The following is a 24,776-nucleotide window of genomic DNA, read 5'->3' on the forward strand; positions in this document are numbered from 1 at the left end:
CTCAACGCTACTGACAGCAGCGTTTATGAATGCAAGTTTAATGGAAGTTAATTTCATTGCTATTCTGTGACTGTTGCCTCGCGAGTTTGCATTGCTCTGGCTGTGTTGTGCATTTAATACAATTGCGTGCTAACAAATGCTTTCGCTCGCCAGCTTACTGGCTAATTAAACCGTCCCGACGTTCTGCCGGTAAAAGCATCGTGGCGTGCAGTACACTCCAGTGTCGAGGCTGGTAAATAGGGGTGTGTTTGCCCTGCTACAGCATTGGTTAGGCGCTTGTCAATGTCCAGTCACGTGGTGTCACACTGACGGCCATGTTTCCGAAACACAAACAACAAGAAGAGCAGCGACTGGGAGCCAGCAGACACATACTGATACGCAGAAGCGACCGTTGGTGGAGAGGGGAAAAAAATAATAAATAAAATACAGAGCACGACTTTCTGAAAGTACTATTCTGTCGAATGAATACGTTTACAGTGTTTAAAGAGACCAATGCATTCGATAAATTGGCTGTAGACACGCCGTGCAGACAAGCAGTCTGGTAGCTATAAACAGTGAAGGTAAGCCATGGTTCCTCTTTGCTGCCTGTCTTTTAGCTAGCTGGCTAACGGGAGCTAACATGCTAATAGCTTCTGCAGCTCGAACGGGTCGGTGTTATCTGTCATGAAAAAAAACATTTTCACTGAGTTGTTTAAGAGCTAAAATTCTGTTGTTTCTGCTGTTGTTTGTTTTGTTTACAACGCATTAGTCCCCGCTTAGTACCGACAGCCGAGTGGCGCTGGTGGTCGTCCGCACATTAGCGGAGCAGGCCGGGGACTCAGATCCCAATACTCCGCCCCCTTCGCCGACATATCTGGTGTCATTTGAACCTACAAGCCAAGGCCTTTACGATCAGTGCATACCTTGTGCTAAGTTACGAAGCAAGCTAGCTAGCAACTGCTCATATGCGACAGAAATATGATATCGAGGCCAGTGATGTTATAACTAAGGCTTTATTGCACTTTGCCCACAAATCAGTTCGCTCTAATTGGCTTGAGAGGCGAGCAGGGTACGCGCTAGCGTAGCTCGCTACAACTGTCGGTAGCTAACGTCAACTCCGACTGTTCTGTTCAAATGTTAGCCACATTTAGCACCATCGGTTTAGTTAATTTAGTCAGAGTTGCAAGTTTGCTTGCACTTGTATCACTGTGAGCCACTGGTACCGCTCCCTTTCACTCAGAGTGAAATCTTTATCCCGCCACGTTTTGGAGTGCATGAGTTTTGCTAATATTCATACGCACAAGAAATCCCATATTCCGACCTTGCATTATTTATTTAATTATTTATTTATTATAATTTTTTAAGCAAAGTTGATACAAGGTATTAAACGAAGTAAAAACATTTTGTCTGTTGGACGGCGCATAAAAGTAAAGAAAAATTTGCCATATCTGCTAGTAGCTTAAAGAGCCATAAAGTGTTATTTTATTCGATGAGGTTTGCTCTGTGAAATTATTTTCTTTCTGGATTTCCCTTAAGCCATAACTGATCTGGCCATTATAACTGGAGCCTGGTATTACAGGTGTTTTTATTGTGCTGCTTTTAACCTGACAATTGGTACACCTGCGAAGTACACCTGTTTAAAGTACAGTACTTATGTGAAAAAAAAAAAAAGTACTTTGCAATCTGATTAGGAGCCTGAACATGTCTGAGAAACACAAACTGGGAACTGTGTGACTGGAATGGTTTGAATCCTGTTTTAAAGGGCATGTTTAAATTTTTCTGTTCTCACATGACAGTTTGTTAGGTCCTGCTGTCTTTTAAGTTCATGTAGAAGTTGATATGCTTTTGGTTACAAATGCATAAAATGGCCTTTTCCCCCAATAATTCAGAAGAGAAATTTAAATTAAAATTTTATATTTGCAATATATTGGAATGTAAACTGGACCTGCTCAGTATCTTCCATTTGTCTTAAACATGTCTGTATTGCAGTGTTAATAGTTTAATGTGGACTGCTCTTAAATCTGCTTACTTGGTAATTATTAAATACTCCTTTTTAAATATTTCTGTATTCTGTCTTTAAAATCTTTACCAGTTGCAGTGATTATGCACTGAGTAGTTCCATCAGTTTGTATTGCCTTCTAAAATGATAATGAATGTAATAACTAATGTAAATAAGGCAATCATATCTAGTGGCAATGTAGCAGATTTCTTATAGGTACACAAGTTCAATTAAGACCTCGATTTTCCTACTTTTTTACCAAGAAAATGGATATGTGAGCAGTGGGGTTTTTTTGTTTTGTTTTTTGTTTTTTTTAAACTGAACTTTAGTAATACAATAGCAGGATGTGCTGTGCAGTTGCTAGGAAATTGCATTCATTTGTAGGTTGAGTGGATTAACAGTCTTTAAACAGGTGAGCAGCTTAATTAACTAGTTTTGGACATTTGCATTAAAATAACAAAGACCAGCATCCTAGCTGCTAGGATATCCTGGAGAGAGCTTTAGGTGAAAAGTTTAAAAAGTTTTGTTCTGGGGGGTTTCTGTCTGTATTTGAGATGCTCTGATTAAAAGGGCAACAACTACATTGTTAGTGGGGGTGTCCAATTGAGCCTCAAAATTATATCTGAAGAAAATTTGCAGTAATTCTATTTTACAGAAACAATAGTGAATGATGTAAAATGCAAGCAGCAGCATTTATAAGTGTAACTAAATGAAGTGCATTTTCCATCCTTATTTTCTGGTGAGCTCATGGTACGTGTACTAATTTAAATTGTGAGTCTAATGAAACAACGTGCAGCAGCATTTATAGTTCAATGTTACTGACACAGTTAGCCCAGGTAGAGTTTTCCCTGGAAGTTTTAAGCAAAAGTGTAAATAAGTGCGTAACGCTTTAGTTTAGCAGTAAATAAAGTTAAAGACGCTGCACAATATTGTCACATTTAAAAAGAAAAAAAAAAGTGAGCAGTATTTTTTACCTGGTAAGGCTGAGCTTTTTAAACAGGTGCTTAAGTCTCTTTTTTCATGTAACTGCATCAGTAATTTCCTAATTTCCATCCACTATTTGTTCTTCTTTTTCATAACAAGTGCAGCTAACCATGCTAGGTTGAGTCATTTGTAGCCTGGTTGTACTTGGTGGTGGGTTTTTTTTTGGTTTTTTGCTTCAAGTCATGAAAAGTTTATTTCCACCTTTGGCAGGAGCAGTTTTCTTGCATATTTTTTTTTTTTTTTTTTTTTTTTAGCATAGTGTGCTTTGTTGGAGGTTGTTTAAGTAGCTCAGTCTTTAGTTAAATAGTCGTTGGAGAATGACGTGTGACTCTTGCTCTCAGACATGTCTGGGCCTTGTCTTGTTGTAGCGAACACTAGGGATTGTAAATGCATGCCTTACTATAGCAATGATATTGCACTATGACGGTTTTATAAGATGTGAAAATATTTTATACCAATATTATCATGGAGGATGGCACAGCCCCAACTGTAAGAACAATAAAACATACAGCTTCTCTGAACCAGTGTGTGTCATTGGCTAACATTATCAGCAGAAGAGCTTCTTGGCTCTGTTGCGACAGGGTTCATCTATAAAAAAGGAAAAACAAAAAAGGGAGAGGAAAAATTGGCTTCAAACCATAGTAGCCAACATCATTTTATCTTCTTTTTTTATTTATCTATTTATTTCACATAGATTGTCAGTTGTTGGGAATCTTTTGTTTCAGTTAAAATAAATGAAACTGTAATAAGCCCGAGTAACGTTTTCTTCTCTTCACGCTTTCCTCATGCGGAGTATTTACTACCAACATAACTAAGCATGTAGCAAAACAGCACATTAGAGGGCAAAGAAAGTAGCATCTGTGCAAATGCAAGATGACAAAGCTAATTTAAAACTAAACTGATTGAAACACCAATGTCTGTTTTCTCTAGTTTGCTAGCACCATGTAGCCAATCTCTGTAAAGTGCGTAGGTAACTTTGCAAGTGTTGGTTATATGCAATGACGGCCATTTAATGAAATGTTGTGAAAACTTGTGAACTTAACCTTTTTTGTTTAGCGTCTGTGGTGAGTGAATATTGAAGGAAAGCAGTCATCAAGATGGGGAGAAGCTGGAAAATATGGCTTGTGTTTAGTCATCAGTGTGCAAACCTAAGTGGTGTTCATGTTAAAGGGGCAATATATGTATGTATGTGTATGTGAGCATTTGCTACTGAAGTTTAGTTGCCTGGATATTGCTTTAGTTGCCATGACATTTTGAGGAACCATCCCCAGCCAGCTGCATGGTTTAGGAAGCATCTGGTTCACAACATGACTGAAATAGACTCGGTGTATTTCAGGATGGAAAATCTCCTGTGAGCAGCAGAAATGTTGGAGTATGACTGAGTGCTATACTAGAAATAGTTTTCATTTATTCAGTGAAGGAATACCACAGCACTTTCCCCTCAACTCAGAGTGCTGCAACACATTGATCAAATTGGGTATCTGTTGGTGAGTCCCAGGCACGCTGCGTAAATGGTGTGTCGAGTCTTTGCGGAGAAAATCAAATTATGGTTCCTTCACTCACTTACAACAGAGGTGGACTGCCAAGTGGTGAAAAAGCATCTCAAGAGCAGCAGCTAATTTATGAAGTGTTTACGTCTTCCCATTTTTAAAATTTTTTTTTTTTTTTAAATTTTTATATTTCTCTCATTCTGTCTCTGTTTAACAGTATTTTTTTTTCTTGCTTTTTTTTTTCCAGTGGTGCAAAGGGAGGAGGTCAGGAAATAAAGGAGTTACCTAGAAGGTCTCCGTCAGTCCACATTTCAGTTGGAGCGAGAGAAAACGGCACAGAGGGAGTGAGAGAAAGGAGAAGAGGAGTGCGAGTCGCGTCTGCTCTTGGCAGCTGTTCCAGCAGCCTATTTCATTGTTTTTTCGGCTGTTATTTTGTTCCTGCGTTACGTCTTTTGATCAATCAGTTCATATTTTTAACGTTAATGTGAGATATAACTGCTGTAAAAAAACAAAAAAGAAATCGCAAACAAAAAAAAGAAGACATTATTAGCAAGAGTGTTTTATTTTGTTCCATTGTTAATTTCTAAGGTTCTTTTCGTTTCTTTTTTATGTTAACAACCTTTTTTGGCTGTGAGTAGCAGGAGCTTCCATTCTCCAAACTTATCATTGAAAGCCCTTCCTTAGTTAGGACCTGATAACCTGGTATTCCTCAAGCACCTGAAACTGGCAGCTATTCTCTTTGTGTGTTTGGGGAGCTCTGTGACCACAGCTTAAGCACCACTCAGCCTTCTAGTCACCTAAGCCTAACTAAAGCCAGCCAGCTCGAGCCTGGTCCAGCCCAGTCCAGCCTGCTCCGATTATCTGGACAGGGTAAGGAACCTTTTTCTTTTGTTAACCCTCCTTTTCAAAGTTGCATTTTATTTGTCACAAAAAAGAAAAAACACAAAGAAATCTGGATACTTTTTTTCCTCCTTAGATACTCAGTTCTGTGTGGACGTGAGGAATATGACTGCTGAGACTCTTAACTTCGGCCCAGAATGGTAATATTTGTATTTTATTTTATATTTTATTATTTATATATTTTCAATTTTTTATAAAGAAATATTTCCCAGAGGAACCGAGTGCTTATTTTTTGTTTGTTTTATTTGTGGGGGAAAATTAAAAGCGTATGAGTTATGCTGAGTGCCATTCTGTTTTTACTTTTAAGGAAACTTTGGACATAATGAAATGTGCAGATTTAAGCAACCTCCAAATGGCCTTCTTGATTGTGGCCGTTAAATCGCAATGGCAATTTGCTTAAGTCTCAACGTCCTGTGTCAAATGGACACATTCCCCTGAAAATGGCACTAGAAAAAGATCAGGGGTTAGTGAAGTGAGTTAGGTTATAATCTGCTGTTCGATCAAATTCAGCTCAACCAAAACGGTTCGGAGTGTCCGTACCAAAAACCATGAAAACAAAGGCCCAAAATGGAAGAGATGACCTGAAATATTTTGATTTTTTTTTTTTTTTTTAATGGTCTCTCATTAAAGTAAAGCTGATCTCTTTTGGTTTATGAGTTTTTGTTGGACGAAATGAGCTGTGTGAAGGTGGCACCAGCATTACCTGAGAAAATCATCGTAAGATTAAACTGGTATGAAAACGGCTTTTAGAGATGCTGTTAAGTAACCTTAGCTGTACAGATGGCATAAGCAGCCTTCATTCCTCAGTTGGCTTCAGGGTGTTGCCCTAATCTTTATGTGTTTGGATTGGCAATGTGACCAAAAAATGAACACTTAAATTGAAATATAAACATCTGTAATTCATAACTTGGTTTGATCTTTGTGCTGTTTGAATATAGGTGGCCAAGTTACCACACAAGACAATATGTTGTTACAGGAGAGAGCATGCCGTTCGTTTACTAGTGTTAGCCAGAATGAATCATGCACGTGTAAACTGTAGTTCTCCCCTGAAGGCCTTATTTTCTGTGTGATCAAACTTCAGTTGGATAAAACTGACTTTGTTGTGGCTTTAGTCACCATGTTAGCAGGTAAGCTAATGGTTACCATTAGGTTAAATTACATGGTATAACCAAAGCACATCAGCTGCCTGGATAAGTCTAGCTTCGCTACTCACTTTTCATAAGTGAAATGTTGTCTGAAGTCAGTTCTGTTGTCCTTCTCTGGAGTGTGTGGTGTGTTCGAGCTTTTGTCGACTTGGTACTACTCTTGGCTAGTGTTGCTCACTGTTGGCGCTGGGAGTAGAAGAGAGCGACACTAATGGTGGACACTCGGAATTGAGCGTAATATTCTTGGATTTTTACAATAAATTCTCGGTCAGTCTTCACACAGAAATCATTTCACAGGTTCTTAAAGGCAACAAATAGTACAGAGGAAGGTCTCAGTTTTAAATTCCGTTACAGTCTGTTAACACATGGGAAAAAAAGACGTTGCTGAAGACGCTTAAACGTGATATGAAAGTGCTTTTAAAAATGAGTCTTGCTTGCAGGCGCCCCGCCGTGGTTAGTCATTTCAGTGGTAACAAAGTGTCGGTTTTGTCACTGCTCTCTCCTGTCCATCTCTCTCTTTCCTTCTGCTGTTTCTGTAGCTCAGTGAATGTTTGTGCAGCGATTAATGGGGGGGCGTAGTCTGCAGTTTGGTAGCTCTCCATCTCTAGCGGCCTGTGACTGCTGTGTGCATTCTTGGTGTAGTGCCAGCCTCACAGAATATTTCTGCCTTTACACATCTGCAGCTGCTTTGCTCTCAGTGGCTCTCGTAGCTCACTTTCATCCTCGTACCCTTTTTAATATAGTTTCAGAGCGGCCGGTTCATGTGCTCGCCACATACAGCTGCCTGACCAGCATGTTTACACGTCTTTAAAGGCCAGTTAACCTTACAAAATTATTTAGACCATTCGAGCTTTAGTTGGCAGCGCAGCCCACAACTATGTTAGTCATTGTGGTCGAATTCAAAGTAAAATATTCTGCCATGCTTTTAGGTTGGTGTAGTTTCTCTTACTCCATCCTTTGTAAGACTCTCAAAGGATTATTCATGTAGAGATGTAAGTGTGTAGAGAATATTTGAATTCTTGTTAGGGAGGAAGGCTCAAGTTTTGCTGCAGGTAAATGCAGGTGAAGTGGGTACATATGATGCACAAATATTTCTTAGTAACCCACCCACTGGCTTGCTTCCTGAGCGCTTCTCTTATTATGCATATTAGTTGCTGCTCCACTTATTTTTATCCTCTTTGATATGCTACATGCTACCAACTGGGCTTTCATGAAGCTTCCCTTTACCTTTCTACCCCCCACCCCCGCCTCTCCATCTCTGAGCTGCATATGGTTTTGATGTGGAGCTGAGAGTCACTGACACACTCTGTAGAGGCACGTGAAAGGAGCCATTGTTAAACAGCAGGCCTTGGAAGTTGGCCAGCTAGTAATAGCTTTTTAAAATGAAATCTTGAGATTGGAAAGCTAATATATCGTCAGCATTGAGCCAAGTGTGTTCAAGGGGAGCTGTGTGGGAGGAATTTGTTACAGAACATTTACTAAAAAAATTTTCCTGCCGCAAGATGGATGCTATTAGTTATTTTTCTTCAGTTGAGATTAAAAGGAATTTTATCAAGGTTACGCAATTGCTCTGATGTGTGGATGTGTGTGTGTGTGTTCGTGTGTGTGTGTGTTCGTGTGTTCAGAGCCAACTGGGGAATTTGCACAAAGTTATTTATAAAGCTTGTTTTTTACATTACATGTCAGAGATTGTTATTAGCTTGGGGAAAAGTAAAGCAAATACACAGCTTTGAAAGCTTTAGCGTGCACTTGCGAAACACCTATTTCCTGTACTGGACAGTCGCTTTAATTCCTGCTGTTGAAAGTACTTTATGTTATGTCTTTTACTCACAGGCTCCGTGCACTGTCCAGTGGGGGGAGTGTGACGTCTCCCCCTCCTTCCCCCGCCATGCCAAAGTACAAGCTGGCCGAGTACCGCTACGGCCGAGAGGAGATGTTAGCACTTTATGTCAAAGACAACAAGGTTGGTTAATAGTTTACTCACTGATTCTCCATTTATTACAGTCTATACCAATGAGAAACACTGAATCACATTTAAAGTAATTCACATGGGGTAAAAATGATGTAAGCTTACAGTCACCTGTTGACACAAGGAGATGGATATCAGCTAAAGAGATTAAACAATATAAAGTTATGAGATGCCGGGCTTGGAGTGCATTGACAAAAACCCTGCCTTTAATATCTGGCTGTAAGCACAGAACACCAAACTGCAGTTCACCCCTGTTTGTGAGGGGCAGTCAATCAGAAGTAATAGTCTTAGAGAAGAAGAGAAGAGAGGATGGCCTTAAAGGAAAACTGCTTCTTTCAGACAGAATAACCTGACGGGCTGAAACAAAGCCCAGAAGGAAGAAAATGAGCGTTACTCTGAATTGCGATTCATACAAAGCAGCATAAATAGTGTAGAGCTTGAGTTCACCACAATAGCACCTCTCTAAAGTGCTCTATAAGAATGTATCCTTGAACTGTGACTTCAAACATGTTCATATTTTCAAGTTTTTAAGAGGTGGTTTTGTCCTCTTGTTGCTGTTGCTTTTAGGTCCCAGAGGACATGCAGGATAAGGAGTTTGCTGCTATTCTGCAAGAAGAGCCCATGCAGCCACTGGCACTGGTGCCTCTCACTGAGGAGGAGCAGGTCTGCACCAGCCACACTCTCACAAATGCATATCTGCAAATGTTAAACTGTTTGAGCCCTATCTTGTGGTATCTCACCCTCATACAGATTCAGTTGACAGATGTGCCTGTGAGCTCACATTCCTCACATTCCTCTCTCTTCTTTTTTTTTTTTTTTTTTTTTTTTTTTTTTTGGGGCTCATCCAACTCACTCTGCAGAGGAACTTCTCCATGTCTGTGAACAGTGTGGCAGTGCTGAGGCTCATGGGAAAAGGAGTGGGTGGTGCGGCCCCAGCTGGAGTTGTCCGTGGACGAGGAGCCACACGGGGTGGTCGAGGTAACGGCGGGGAAAAAAAGTTGGACGAGGGACACAAGCAATAAAGTATAGCCCCGATTGAGCCTGTTCACAATCACTTGTGCTGCAGAGTCCAACAACAACAACAGAAGGGCTGCTTAAAGCCCTCGGCTCAAACTACAATGGCTGCTGCCCAGCTAAAGTAAAACAGTTTATTTAAGGCAACTACTCAAGTGTTTATTTCCTTTCTTCCACCATCTTGGTGCAACACACTTCCTCTTGGCCTGTTTAAAATAGTCCTCCTTTTGTCCAGCCGCAGCCTAAAAGCACGGGGCTTACGCGCTTACCTTGTCAACACATGTCAATGTAAACACATGCACAGTTCAGCCCAGCAAAGGAAACCACAAAAGAAGAATGATGCTCGGTGGTGTGTTGATGTGTGCACCTGCCTGCAGGATGAAGCTACTTAACCACACATGCCTTGTTCTCTTTGTGTATAAACAGGCAGAGGCCGTGGTGAAGGTGGATTCTACCAAAGAAGTATTGAAGATGCCGAGGTGGGTTTCGGTCGCAGCGTCCGAGAGATTCACCGAAGCCAGAGCTGGGACGACCGGTAAGGATAAACTGCACACGGCACCTGCACTGTCCTTAAAATATTGGTAAGGTCATGCAAATAATGACTCCAAGTGCTCTGTTGCACAACAGAAGCCTGTTTTATCATTACTCAGAGGAGCTGTAAAGCAGTGTAGCATAGTCTGTAATCTTTTCAGGTGTTTTTTGTATTTCTTCCAGTTTTCCTTCCAAGATCTGGATAACATGTGCAAATGTGTTGGTTGCACACATTGCTCTTGGGTTAAAAACTGGCCCATGCTTTGGACTTTGTTTTCTTCTGCTAACTGGTCTAATTTTCCCTTCATTTCCCTCCTTTTCTCAGGGGTGAGCGTCGATTTGAGAAGCCGCTGCGGCGGGAGGTGGGACGTCCTGGCTTTGAAGAAACTGGAGGTCCCGGGGGTCCGGGGAGGAAAGAGTACACAAGGGCTGACAGTGATAACTGGCGCACCCTACGGGAGGAGCAGGAGGAAGACGAAGGGGAGCCGGGCAGTAACTGGAGACTTGCTGGAGCCCGTAGGGATGGTATGATAAACACAAACATTTTTTTTTATTGTCATAAACTCTGCTTTGTTTATTCCTCTTTCTGCTGTCAACACAAACTAAGACTTGGATCAAATTTTTAATGTTCCTTTAACGTAAACCTTTTGCTCTAACTCATTAGTGTGGAAGCTAGACTTTGGTATAGCCTCATTAAAATCACTAAGATGGAGTATCACTGAGATAACCATTTGTATTACTCATCATTCCACTGTGAAATTGCTGTGTTTTTAAACCTATGTTAACAATGTGTGTGGCAACTTTAGCTTAAAGGACATTGTACTGGCATCTAGTGGTTAGTGATGGGAAGACCGAGCAGCTGGGCTGAGGTTAAACTGAAGTTTCTGCAGACTCAGCAATCGGCTTCAATGAATCATGATCTTTCCAAACCAGATATCTTGAAAATGAAACTCCAGATTGAGTTTAATACATTTCTGAGTTTTGCTCAGGGCAGTTTTGAAGCTAATAACTTTCCATTTGTTTACCAGATGGTGGTCCTCGCTCAGCGGGCTGGCGGGACCACAGTGGTCCAGGAGAAGGTCGGAGGAGGAAGTTTGATTTCGACTTCCGGGACTCTGACGGTCACGGTGGCGGGCGTCGGCGGGCAGGCAGCGATGGTCTAGAGGACGATAGGGATGGCCTGCCCGAGTGGTGTACAGATGAGGAGGATGGGGAGATGGGCACTTTTGACTCGTCTGGAGCGTTCATGCCTATGAAGGTACTCGGAATGATTTTTCTGTTACTGTTACGATATTGTTTTAATATTTATTTGTTGAGATTGTTTTAATTTTTTTTGTCTGTATCTTGTATCAGAAGAGTGGCAAGGAGACAATCCTGGAGGAGTTTGAGTTTAAGGGGATTGAGGAGGAGGAAGAGGAGGGAGACAGCCTTGCTGATATGGAGAGGAACAGCGCTGAAGGAGACAAAGACAAGGGTGAGGCGAGACCGGATGTCTTTATTTGATCTTTTAGAAGACATTTACATGTTGTCTTGTATCTTTTACCTTCACTGATCATAGTCAATGGAGGATTCATTACGTTTTTTTTTTCCATTCTTCCACTCCTGGCCTCACAGAGATTAAAGAAGCCATCTCTGTTGTTGGAGATGGTGAGACAAAGCCAGCATCTCCTTCGTCTTCTCCAACAGCTCACTGTCCCCCTCCATCGCTGGAGTCCCAACCCAGCAGTGCTTGTCAAGTGGTGGATAATGCTCAGCTGAGCAACAGCCAGTCTGTGAAGGCCAGCAGCACGCCTGGTGAAGGTAGGTCATGTTCCACATACCTCTGTGTTAGTGTGCTAACAGAACAAAACGGCAATATAACCTTTTTTTTGTTTGTTTGTTTGTTTGTTTTAGGCAATTTCATTAATGTGTTAAACTCTTATAAGAACAAAAGAACATGTTCACTGTCTATATCAAATATAGGTGCTTCTGCATTTCAATAAATATTAGACTGCTTGATTTTTTTTTTTTTTTTTTTTAATCTGGAGAATAAAGCTATTTAGACAACTTTTTATTGTGCAATGATTTAAATAAAAGTCTTTTAAAGTGAGAGATCCTGAACCTTTGGTTTCATGACCTCAGCCCTTTCAGTCTCAGGTCGGCGTGTTTGAGCGAGGAAATTCAGCCATGTTGATATTTTGGTTTGATATAGAATATGTTTGCCTCAGTCATTTGATACTTTGTTTACTGAACCGGCTGCGGCTGCTGGATGTGACACAGAGCCAGTAGGCGGCTCTACCGCTCACATCAAACAAAACACCAAACACTAAACTATAAATAGAAACACTAAAAATAGGGCCCATTGTTTTACTTGTTTCTTCTTCTTTTTCTTTTCGTGTGTCAGATGCAGCTCCATTAGGGGGCTCCAAGGCCCAGCTGAGTCCCAGCGCCGCAGCCACCTCTTCCAACCTGCCTCCTCCACCCCCCTCGTCTGCTGCTCCTCTCCTCCCGCCATCTGGAGGAGACGCTGAGGACGACGAAGGCATGAAACACCTGCAGCAGGTAGGAGCAGCAAGAGGCACATTTCAGACAAATTATGTAATCATGTCTAATCAAACTACATTTCACAGCCTTCAGGTATGAAACTGGTGATTATTTTGCTGCTGAATATTCAAAACCAGTACTGCGCTTTTCTGTTTTGTCTTTTGATAAAACTCAATGCTTTGAATAAAAACGCGATGGTTACGGGGGAGGCTGCAAATATAGGGCAGTTCATTTGATGCCGATTGATGTGCCGAAAACTGAAAAGGACGTCTGCATGTCTGTTCTGTGCTCTTCTATGTATTGTTTATATTTTCACATATGTTACTTTAAACAAGCGTCACTAACATAACCTTGTCTGACTAGATCTAAAACCTGTTGAGCTTTGTTTTAGCCGGTAGCGGAATCGGTGCGTTGAAAGTTGTGAGTCTCAGCTCTACATCGTCACCTTTTCATCCTACGGGCGAGCCTGCTACACCAACTCTGTCGACTACATAATGAATGTTTGTTTATATTTGTGTAGGAGGCAGAGAAGATGGTGGCATCACTGCAGGATACTTCTTTGGAGGAGGAGTGCTTCACCCAGGCTCTGCAGCAGCAGGAGAGCAGGAACACGGCAGCTGCTCTGCCGCTATCTCACGAGGCTGCCATGAAGTGGTTCTATAAGGACCCCCAGGGAGAGATCCAGGGTACTCCTATTCTCCTGATGATATTTTCTAAAAATAAATAAATGAATAAAAACTGTTAATTTCTTGAGGTGAGATGAAGCTAGTCCGCCACCTAAGGTCAGTTTCTGCATTGCAAACTCTCCTCTGTCCTGCCCACCAACCAGGTCCATTCACCACGGTGGAGATGTGTGAGTGGTTTCAGGCTGGCTACTTCACCATGACCCTGCTGGTGAAGCGGGGCTGTGATGAAGGTTTCCAACCCCTGGGGGATGTCATCAAGATGTGGGGCCGCGTGCCCTTTGCCCCGGGTCCCTCCCCGCCGCCCCTGCTGGTGAGACAGCTACCACCAACGCAGCGCCCGCAGCCCAACCGGGGGCCCGCCGGGACTGTGAGTCAGAGCTCAGCCACCCTAGAGGATGGGGAGGGGAGGATGCAAATGAGAGGGCACATTTATAGACAGGTTATGGTGGCAGGAATTGTAATTTTAAATTCTCACCTCTTAATGTCACACAGTTGATTTAATGAATTTTCTATTGCATGCTGACCTGGATAAATGTGTGTAAATGTAGCTGAAATATTACCAGAAGCAAGTCTAGATGCAGTAATTTGCTATTGTAATTTTGAGTTTGACTTTTCCTTTGTGTTGACATGCTAACCTTTCCCTTCATCAGGGAAACCTGGACCAGGAGCGCCTGAAAAAGCAACAGGAGCTCGCAGCAGCAGCTCTTTATCAACAGCTCCAACAGCAGCAGCAGCTATTCCAGCTCATGAACAGGTGGGTGGAGGCTTCGCCCTAAATTTGTTGGAGTTCATTCCGGTCCTAGTTTGAACTTTGGAGGACGTGCTGAGTTTCCATGTAAACGTACACGTCGGGTGTTGCTTTACATCCCAGGTGCAGTGAGCAGAGTATGATGCCTTCGATGAACAGATCGATGTCAGTGCCAGATACAGGGTCCATGTGGGACATGCATACCTCAGCTTCACAGCCGTCAGGTACAGTGTGGACTGCTGCTGTTTGTGCACACACAGGCAGGCACAGTTAAAATACACAAACTGTAGCTGCTGCCGCTAAAATGATCCTTTTTCGTTTCCATGTAGGTGGTGAAGCCAGTCTTTGGGACATAACAATGAATCCTTCTACTCAGGGTCCAACTCTCGAACAGCTTCAGAAGGTGAGGGCTGCTGAATAGTAATATCAGACTGTGACTACTGTGAGTCCATTGAGTCATACCAGCGTCAGATCCAAATATTCATTCAGAATTACTGATGACGCATTTCCTTTAGCTCCAGCAGGAGAGGCGAGACGCTGAACTCAGGGCGAAGCGTGAGGAAGAGGAGCAGCGTAAGCGAAGGGAGGAGAAGAGAAGGCAACAGGAGGAGCAGAAAAGGAGGGAGGAGGAGGAGATCTTCAGACGCAAGCAGGTGGAGAAATTTTGCATTCATTTTATCCCATCTGTTGCCTTGGGGTTGTTAAATATGTTACTGGCTTTGTTCATTAAAGCAAAAATATTCCGTGCTGCGTTTTGATTTAGTTTTCATAATGTTTGATATTTTAATTGCTTTGCTGATCGGCACTAAATGCTGTTTTCCTCTAAGAAACGAGAACCACAGCTATAGCCTGATCTGTGATATGTTCCTGCAGTGTCGTCAGCAGCAGGAACTGATCATGAAATTGCTGCAGCAGACCCCCCAGCAGCAAGGACCGGGGGCAGGCAGCTCAAGTTGGAGTGGGGCTTCCTCCTCTGGGCTTTCTAAGGGAGGAAAGTCCCAGGCTCTGGCTTTGCTGGAAATACAGCAGGAGACTGAGAGACTCCTGAAGCAGCAGCAGAGAGCCCAGCAGCAGAGAGACCGCGTGAGTTTCAGTTGCACTATTCAGGTCTACAGCAGTGATGATGTTGGCATGTAGCAGGATTTTTCATGTTTAAAATGAAAACGTACATATTGTTGGTCATTTATTGAGCCTGATTTTTATCTGTTTGCAGCACTCTGGTTTGTCGATGGGGAGCTCCTCCATGGGAGGGCAGTGGGTGGATGGCGTCGGCATGTGGGGAGGGCCGGGTAGTCTGGAGAGTAAGAGCAGTAGTGGAGGGTCTTCGGGCAGCATGGGCATGTGGGACGAGGCTGTGAAGAACCAGACCGGCCTGCGTGGGAACAGCAACAACAACATGGGCCTTAAGAACAGTCGCAGCAGCCCATCACTCAGGTGAGCGTGTCTGGGTAACTCAGCTGATGTGGATTGTTGGAGTGCCCAGTTATAAAGGACTGCTTGCAGGAAAAAATGAATTTCTTTTAGTTGATGATAGTAATGATATAATTTGCCTGGGTGTCCTCCACAGTGATCAGTACATGATCCGTCGTAAGCGCACCGAGGAGGAGGAGAAGCTGCTGAAGCTGCTGCAGGGCATGAAGCCTCAGGACGGCTTCACCACCTGGTGTGAACAGATGCTGCACGCTCTCAACACCTCTGCCAACAACTCCTCCTCCTCTGTGGATGGTAGGCTGTTCAACTTTATCACATTTAGCAATCTAAAGGGTGTTTAGAGTTTACCCTCAGCGTACACAGACATCAACAGCTGATGTCTGTGTAAATTACAGCAACAATTCTGTGTCACTAATCATTCACACTGTGTGTTCATCAAGTTGCCACAATTGTGGCATACCTGAAGGAGGTGGAGTCTCCCTATGCAGTGCTGGATTTCATCCGGTCCTACCTAGGGGACACAGTGGAAGCCAAAGAGTTCGCCAAACAGTTTCTGGAGCGACGTGCCAAACAGAAAGCCAACCAACAGAGACAGCAGCAACAGGTAGGCCTGAGTGCAGAGCATCTTTAAAGCTGAGAACAGTCCAATATGTCACCTGCTCGGTAAATGACATCAGTGTAATTAAAGAAGAAAAAAACAGAAATTTGCTGTTTCTCTATATTTATAGAACACTGAAAGCCCCTCCAGTAGCTACTTTGAGATTAAAGTGTGCAGTCCCCCCCCCCCCCTTGCATAAAGGCTGCTTTGCTTTAATCTATAGAATCCAGAGTGGCTAATTGTGAATAAACACAGACTGTGTTCAGTAGTTTGTATTTTCAGTCGAAAGCTGATGGTTTTCTCAGGTGGGAATCGATGGCACATTCTAGTCTGTACAAGTGTTTGATGTAGTGTTCAATTTTTGTAAGTTAACTTGAAAACATAAGGGATTCATAGGCTGTATAAAATATATGAATGGAGCTGCTGTGACATTGTTTTTTTTTTTTTTATTTGACCAACACTGAGTTGTTTTTCAGTGCCAGCTTGAGACACTTAAACCTCACTGCCATCATTCACAACCAAGAACAGAAAAACTGCCTGAAACTGAATGTTTAGAGCAGTCTGAAGTCAAAGCTCATAGGGATTACTTGTACATATACTGACAAAGCTAACGCTGTATGTATGATGGATGTTAAGGACAAGCATGATGCGTCCTGTTTAAGACATTATGGACCTGGTTTCACACGCAAACCTTCTGTGGTTAGCTAGATTGAAATTTTAGGAAGTGAATATTTTGGATAAAGGTCAGGCTTTTAGTGCACGTATGTGTTTAAAAGTATTATTAACAGGCTGAGAGTGGCTTTAATTCCCCCTCTTCTCTTTGTGTCCCAGTTATCAAAGGAAGTGGCTGGATTGAACATGAACTTCCCTCTGCAGGTAAATGCAGACATGCCTCTAAGCCATACATGCAGAATTGTTATTAACACAGTATCAATGAGTGCTCCCCTTTAATACAACTATAACTTTACTACAGCATTAAAGACTTTTTATAGACAGTGAAAACTTTAATTTCTTTATGAGGAGTCTCCTGGATTGAAACTTGAAAAGAAAGCAGAAACATGAAAGGGTCACGTCCAACCTGGCACCGTTACGATCTTGATCATTTTGACTTTGTGTTTTTTAGGATTCAATGCGAGGTATGAATCCCAACACTCTGCAGTCCATGTTTCAGGCCAACCACATGGGCAAGGCTGGTCTCTATGATAACCAGGGAGGAAAGATGAAGAAGAAACAGCCCATGATGCTGCACTCTGACCCCAGCATCTTAGGTATGCGACCTCAAGAGCTTTTAAGGTTTTTCCTTTGAACTTCTTCGCCACGTACATGGACAGCTTTACCAAAAAGTTTTTTTCTTAGGTTTTAATTTTGTTTAGTTTTCTTCTGTCCAGTTTTTTTTTTTTTTTTTTTAACTAGGTTTCTAGAGTGTATTTAGTACTGTTGGTGTTATAGTTACGTTCATATTGCCAGTTTTATTTTAACGCAGCTTAGTTTGAGTTAGTTTTTGATCCTTTTCGTAGCCGTCGTTTTTATTCACACCCACCTTTAGCTTTTAGTTCAGAGCCCAGATCAAGTACATGAGTTACTCACTAGAGGAAATGCTTAGCATGGAAATGCAAAGTGGAAAATGTAGTCATTTGTGCAGTAGGATTATGTGTGAAGTGAAACCAGGATGTTTCCACTGTATAACACTGATCTGCTTAAATGACCTGAGAGTAGAGATGCAATAATAAATCAGCTGGCTACCAATGCTCCGTCTCAGGGAGCGTTAAGAGTCCAACTTGTTGATATGTAAAACAGTATAAACACAGCTCTTCTCTGACACAGTGTAATGTGCAGTGGGCTGTGGTTGCGTCCCCCTTCCTTATAATGCTAACACTGTAGCTGTTTATTGGCTTTTCGAAAACCTTTTAAGGCAAAATCTGAATCGGAAAAGAAACCAAGAAGAAGCCAATACCTCTTCTTGTGACATCATTTTCTTTATTCTCTCCTGTCAGTGTCTAAGCCAGCCTTGTTTCATCCTTCTCTAATCTTGGTGTACTCTCTCCCCTCTCTTCTCTGTGCCCTCTCCTACCTGCAGGGTACTCATTCCACAACACGGGCGACTGTATGAGCCTGAATGAGATGGAGATGGTGGAGGATTACTGATGTGACGCAGCGCAGCAGCAATAGCTACCTGAGGCCTTCTGTCTTTTAATCAGACAAACCTGATGACGAATGTGCACTGCTGGGGGAACCGAACTGGGGGTTGTGGGGTACAAAGGGGGGGGGCAAGCATGGTGGTGAGGGGGAGGTGTGGAGTGGAGGCGCCCAGTTCTGCGCCTCCCACTCGTTCTTTCCCTCTGGATAGAAAAAATAAAAAGGGCTCCCTGCTGCACCAGTTGATCACTAGAGCAGGGGAGAGGGGGGGTGAGGCACGGTGAGGTTAAAAGGATGATGGGTATCCTCTGGCACTCAAAAGATTAAGCACCTTATACTGAACTAATGCACTTTATTGAGATGGGATTTGAATAGTTTTTCTTTTTGTTCGTGTGTGTGTATGCGTGCGTGTTCAGAATCAGTGCGCATACGGTGTGTGTCCATGCACATTATCGGCGTGCGCAGCAGAACTGGAAGGGGGCGGTGAAAACAGCGAGCAGGGCCGAGCGGGCGGGACGTTAGGTTTTCAAATTCAGGGGGACCTTTAGTTGAAACCTTATCAGAGAGCAAATCCTTTCTCAAAAGACAAACACTGTTGATATTTCTCTTGTTTAGCATTTTTTTTTTTTTTTTTTTTTGGTTCTGTTTTTTACGTTTATATAAAAAAGTAAAGCTATTGAAAAATGGATTATAAAAAAACTTGAAGATTTGCACTTGCCTAAAAAAACGAAATAAGAAAAACGACAAAAAAAACAAAACAGATGGGGTTAGTTATAGAAGTGAATATTTTTGTGAATGTGTATGAGCGACTGGGAGTGGCTGATGTGTGGCGGTTGAGTTGTCAGTAATATACAGTCTGCACAAGTTTATTTCCTTTTGTTGCTTACCAAGATGTATGAAACATAAGAGGCCATTTTTGTCTTTTCTGTTTGGATAGTCATTTTGTATTCATGTTTAGAGTGTGTGTGTGTGTGTGTGTGTGTGTGTGTGTGTGTGTGTATGTGGTCCTTTCCAGACAAGGATGTGTGTGTTTTTTTGGGTGTGACTGAATGCTCGTGTGTGTGTGTGTGTGTGTGTGTGTGTGTGTGTATGAGAGAGAGAGAGAGGGCAATTGCACAACACATCCTTTCTCTCACCAGCTCTTCATCCCCTTATAGAAAACCAGAAATGCATATATTTGTAAATGTTAGCTTTGCTCTCATCACATGATGACCACCACTAGTTTATTTCCCTGAGCTTCTCCCCATGGGGAGCCGTCTCTAGACCTGGAAGGGACTAAGCAGACGTGGCGAATCATGAGGGACATTACTGTGTGCGCATGCGAGTGAGATTTTCAGTGTGTATGTTTAGAGTACATGTTCATTTACTGTTCATAGAAATGAGTTAAAACTACAGGTACTCATTTTTGTTGTTGTTGTTTTCTTGTATGTGTATGAATGCACATTTGTGCCTAAGAACTTGGATAGGGTGCATGGCCATCGAGACATTAACTCTTTTTTGAGAGCGAGTGTGGTGCGTGTCAGTGCTCAGCACAGTGTATGTAAAGTATGTACGTTTCTATGGTAAATATTTCTAGTTGAGTCTAGGGGTGATCCATCGGAAGGCTTAGTCCAGCGTGTTTTTCCTGGGGGTGTGATCACGTTGCCTTTTGTCAGCTCTCGAACTTGTGAATGAAAGGTGTCGAGTTTCTGACTCTGAAATACAAAAAACCACAAAAAAACAATTAAAATACAGCATCTTAATGTGCGAGTGCACAGAACGGTGCATGAAATGTTAGCATATTGTGTTACATATTCGTTGTTGCAATTTGATAATGACGAGTTTTCTTTTTTAAATGAAAAATATATATAAATATATACATTATATACAAAGTTTAAAAAGTATTTGGACTAAGATGAGCACTTGGGGCTGCTATTTTTGTTGTGTGTTTTTAATTTTCTTTTCCTTAATTTTTTTTTCATTTTTTGCCATGTGAAGTGTGTATTATTTTTCTTTTCTTAAGAAAATATTGAATGTATTCCAAAAAAAAAAAAAAATGACAAGAAACCCGTGCTGATACAAGATTTTGTTTTTGTTCCTCAGAAGATTTCAAAAATGGAAACAAAACCGAAAAAAGCTTCAAAGAGTTGAGCGGGGTCTTTTTTTTTTTTTTTTTTCATTTACACAGTGGAGGAGAGAGAGAAACTCGAGATGGATACAGTTGAACACACTGCCTCTACAATCCTGGTCGTACAAATGGTGACTAAAGAAAGGACTCTTTCTATTCCATACTGGAGCTTTGGTTGTTTACAAGCCACATGGATATCTGTGGGTGCAGTTTTATTCTTTTGTTTTATCTTTTTTTTTTTTTGTTCCCACATGAGACGGGTGGGGTTTGCAAGTGCGCTTCTGCCATAAGGACATTGAGTGGTGTGGTGGTGTTTTTGTTTTTGTTTATTTTGTTTCGTTGTTTTTGAGGAAGAGTGGCAGGCATCACAACAACATGGACAGGATCCTCTAACTGGATCTTTGTCGTGGGTCCTGAGACTTGATCAGCTGTGGAGCGGAGGCAGAAAAATCAAGGATGGGGCTGTGTTTTGTGGAGAACCGAGTGCAGGGCTGCAGAACCCTGGAGGGGGAACTTGAGAGGACGATGTGAGCGCACCCGTTCAGTGCCCTCGTCTTCACCTCGGCCCTCGAAAGCACTCGCACCCTGCCCTCACCGACTCACCTATGCACTTTTGTTCATTCAAGCTGTGAGGTACAATTTTGGGGATGGGAGCACAATTACAACAGGAGGATTGCTACGACTTTGACAAAGTCACTGAAAAAGAAATTCCCAAACTGAAATAAGAGACTCGAGAAGCTCGTCTTCTCCCACCTCCTGTACATAACCATATTTTTGTATTACCTTTCAGAGTAGAAAGAAAAAAATGCAAAATGGATGAAGGAAAATTCATTGATTATATGGAGTGAATGTTCTTCAAGAAAACCAATCTTTTTTTAAAAAAAATCTAGTTTGAGATGGGACTCGCTGAGAGTTTAGTTTGCCAGTAGCCCTGAAGTAATCGGGGAAGGAACGTAAAACCACATGGACTGAGGTGGTGGCCGTGCTGCAGTGGCTCCAAGACTGACTGATAGCTACTTATCAAAATGGATGTTGCAGTGGCTACAAAGAGCCCACCAAGAGTGTTTGATCAACACGCACAGTAAAGAGATGGACACTGATGACAGCCTCAAGAGCTGCAGAGTGACCACCGGAGGACAAGTGCTTGGCATTGGTAAGATGTTCTTCCAGAATTTTTTTTATCCTTTTTGTTTTTGTTTAATGCTTTTGTACAGTGTTAATTTTCACAGCAAATTTAGTCTATTGACCAAAACTTTTAATTTTAGTCATAATTTAGTTGCTTAAATTCTTTTAGTTGACTAAATATAAGACTATAGTAAATCTAAAATCGTCGTGGTTTTACTGCACACGTTTTGCAAAACCTCTTATTTTCCTTGACACGTGTCTTCTCTTCCTCTCAAGCCTCAACATTGTTGCTTTTTCATGACAAAACAAGGATGGGAGTTGTCGTTTCCCGCCACCTCAAAAAAAAAAAAGAAAACGTACCGTTTCCCGGGGCAGATCAAATTTGTGCGTCTAACCTTACTGCACGAGGAGATTACTTAATTTAATGAATTGGTTCTGATTGGATCTAGTCTCTCCAGAATATCTTAATCTTGTTATTTGCTGATGAAAGACAATAACATTTTCATTTAGTTATTGTCTTGTTTCCATCAGCAGTAAAAAGGTTGCTGACAAACAATGACAAAAATTATTGGTCAGTGAAGCTTTCGTAAAGTTACAGGTTGCTTTCCGCACCTTCATGGATTTGTTAAATTAACTGATAATTTACCATGGCAAATTTAAAATTGTGGTAGATGATCATTGTAAGGCTGTAATAAAACTGGATGTAGCAGCCAGAATAAAAAGGTAAGCCAGTGTAGTGTTGCCGTAACTCGCATTCTCGCTAACGTCCAGCAGAGGGCGTTTGGAAGGCTACAAGATAAAATTAAGCTTTATTGTGACTTTATTTGAAGTCCTTCCTGGTGAAAGACTTTGTGGTCTCGTGGGCATTTCAAGTCTTGCTGAAACTTAATGTTCATTTAACAAATTTTGGTGCCGGTTAGCCTGAAAAAGTGGGGTAGCCTGTGAGTCTGCTCTGATGTCTCAATAAGTGCTGACCCTTGTTCATCACAAAAACATCACAGTGGAAATATTCAGCTCAAGGCTTCACAACAGAACTTTTGCAGGCAATGAATAACAGTTGCCACTTCCATCATTTATATACAGTCCTCTGTTAATGCCTGTGTCCAAGTTTTGCTGATGATATCTTGCACTCTTTCTGTGTTTTCACAGGAGTCTGGCTGTGCTTTATTTGCTGCCCTCTGCAAGGAGGATCTTATCTACAGCCAGCCCATGAACCAGTGAACCCTAAACCTGTCCCTTTGAACTTAGACCCTAAGAAACTTTTTTTGACCTCAGTCTGGGCAGGCCAATGGCATTATACGTTGGACAGATGAAGTTACAGGTTTATCAGCTCTTCATCCCCTTTTTGCTGGAAGTGTTTGGTTAAGGATTTAATCTCACACTCCATCTAAGAAGAGGATACAAAGGCTTGCGTTGCCCAGAAGTTCATCATCTACCCCAGCCGGAAAACTCTCGGATGGTGGTCTTAAAGGTCTTCTAGCCATTAGGACCGACAAGCCGCTCTCCTGCCCAGATGTCAGAGACAGTGTGCTGGGACGAGTTTTGGTGGATGTGGCCGGATTACATCTCAGCCATCGCAAAAGGCTGCAGCTGTGGAACTGGATGAACTGAAAGAATTGTACAAGGAAAAAAAGGACTTTTGAAAACAAAACACAAAACTATCATATGTCTCACAAATTCTCAAGTCCAAAGGAGCAGGCAGACACACTACATGCACACTCACAGCTAAAGTTACATTGGCTCTCCTCTGGAACAATGTCTACACACATGCATACACACACCAGAGATACACAATATCAAACGACACAAAGACACACAAGCATCAACGCCCAGCAGCATAAACGCTGAGCTTTGTAAATAATGTAAAAGTTTGTGTTTTTGAGTTTTCTCCATAATGGCTTTTGCTTTATTTCTCTGTTCAACATGCCTTAAATTGTATAGTTCAGTCTGAAATGGCTTACCGAAAACATTCTGTTTAAGTTGGAAACCACCTCGTTAACTGTACTCTAAAGAAGGTTTTAACAAGACGTCTGTTCGCTGACAGACTTGTCCTGTATAAAAGTGTAAATGTGATCTACTTAAAAGATACTAGTTAACTAAAGAATAGAGCAATGAGGGCTTTTTGGTTGATCTAATTTTACTGGTGGTTGGATTTTTGTTGCCCTTTTTTTTCCGTTTTGATTCAAATAAAGTGTGGATTCGTTGAGATTTCCTATTTAGATTACTGCTGAAGGTGCAGGCTTGACAAAGGGCTGAAGTCTGTGCTGCCTGGAGCTGGGCTTACTGGGTAATATGCAGAGGTTCATCTCAGAGCGCGCGCTTGTTGCTGTGTCGTATCTGTCGTTGGATACAGTCCTCGGCAAAACTGAACCAGAATGGCAGGACTTCCTCAAATTGATTTGTTTTCTTTACACTCCAGGGGAATAAAATGTTTTAGGAGTTGGATCTTTTTACAGTTTTGACATAGTGATTCACACTTGTCTAATAGGAGTGCTTGTAAGAACAAGCATGTATGATTGTTGGTAATATTTGTGGGTTTGACACTAAAATCTGTGTATCTAGTAGTGCTGCTGACCATCAGTGATGGCACTGAATCGATACAGAAGCAACCGGGCTGTGGTGTGTCTGAAATCTGAAAGGTCTTCTCGGACCGCGTCTTTACTCTGTCTCATTGAATTTAAGAGATTCGTGTTTTTAGTCATTCTGTAGTTTGTTTGTTTTTTCCTTCTTTATAACCAAACATATGCAGTTTTTTATCCAAATGGAAACCGATGTTTATTGAATACCGTCAGTTTAGACTTGTTAAACGTTTCTGATCAACTGTGGGTGTGCTGTGCAGTTTTCTTCTATAGGTAAGTGAAATAGCCACAGTTGGCATCGTCATCGTATGTCATAACTGTTGAATTGATATTGAATTATTATTTCTTAAAATGTTATCACATTTTTTAAAAAGCTGATACTGTGATGGATGAATCATCAGTCTATTTTACTGCACTACAAAAGCTTTTATGATCAGAGAAACCACAGTATTGTTTCCAAAGACCCTGGTTGATGAGCAGCTTGACCCGCCTGCTTCAGGATAGAAAGTATAGATGGAAGATTACCTGGTTCAGTTTTGCTGGTTACTGTAATACAGACTGTAATGATGGACTCATGGTTATACCCCAGTCAGCCCAGCTCTTTCACTTAAATACGTCTTTGAATGTTGGTAAAATAACAGCATACATGTTATGAAAATGTTTTGGAAAAGAACTGAAAAGAAGTGTAAATAGTTTGGCTTTTGTTTGAAGAACAAAATAAATACTAAATAAATAGCATTTAGCTGTGACCGACTCTGTGTGTTCTTTAGTTATGAAGTTTGAGTAAAAAGCCAAGAAGACATCTTGTTATGAATCACGCCTATCCGTACAT

General features: G+C 41.7%; 1 protein-coding gene across 3 annotated transcripts; it reads left to right on the forward strand.

The window, feature by feature from the left end:
* Positions 1-307: 307 nt before the first annotated feature.
* gigyf1a (GRB10 interacting GYF protein 1a) lies at positions 308-24,691 on the forward strand. 3 transcript variants are annotated; one of them, XM_031736708.2, is made up of 26 exons: positions 308-560; positions 4,700-5,322; positions 5,429-5,492; positions 8,331-8,460; positions 9,034-9,129; positions 9,327-9,444; positions 9,907-10,015; positions 10,337-10,536; positions 11,040-11,269; positions 11,365-11,485; positions 11,626-11,811; positions 12,395-12,552; positions 13,055-13,220; positions 13,364-13,587; positions 13,871-13,974; positions 14,092-14,192; positions 14,298-14,371; positions 14,484-14,621; positions 14,842-15,051; positions 15,182-15,402; positions 15,536-15,693; positions 15,840-16,003; positions 16,829-16,873; positions 17,121-17,265; positions 18,075-21,393; positions 22,515-24,691. In XM_031736708.2, the coding sequence occupies exons 3-25, from the start codon at positions 5,458-5,460 to the stop codon at positions 18,140-18,142; spliced, it is 3,201 nt and encodes a 1,066-aa protein (XP_031592568.1). In that variant the 5' UTR covers positions 308-560; positions 4,700-5,322; positions 5,429-5,457; the 3' UTR covers positions 18,143-21,393; positions 22,515-24,691. The 3 variants fall into 3 exon arrangements, with proteins under 3 accessions (XP_031592568.1, XP_039465310.1, XP_039465311.1); XM_039609376.1 differs by having other exon boundaries at positions 14,098-14,192; XM_039609377.1 differs by having other exon boundaries at positions 13,364-13,530.
* The last annotated feature ends 85 nt before the right edge of the window (positions 24,692-24,776 follow it).

This window comes from Oreochromis aureus, linkage group 3 (assembly GCF_013358895.1).
Source record: "Oreochromis aureus strain Israel breed Guangdong linkage group 3, ZZ_aureus, whole genome shotgun sequence".
NCBI lineage: Eukaryota > Metazoa > Chordata > Actinopteri > Cichliformes > Cichlidae > Oreochromis > Oreochromis aureus.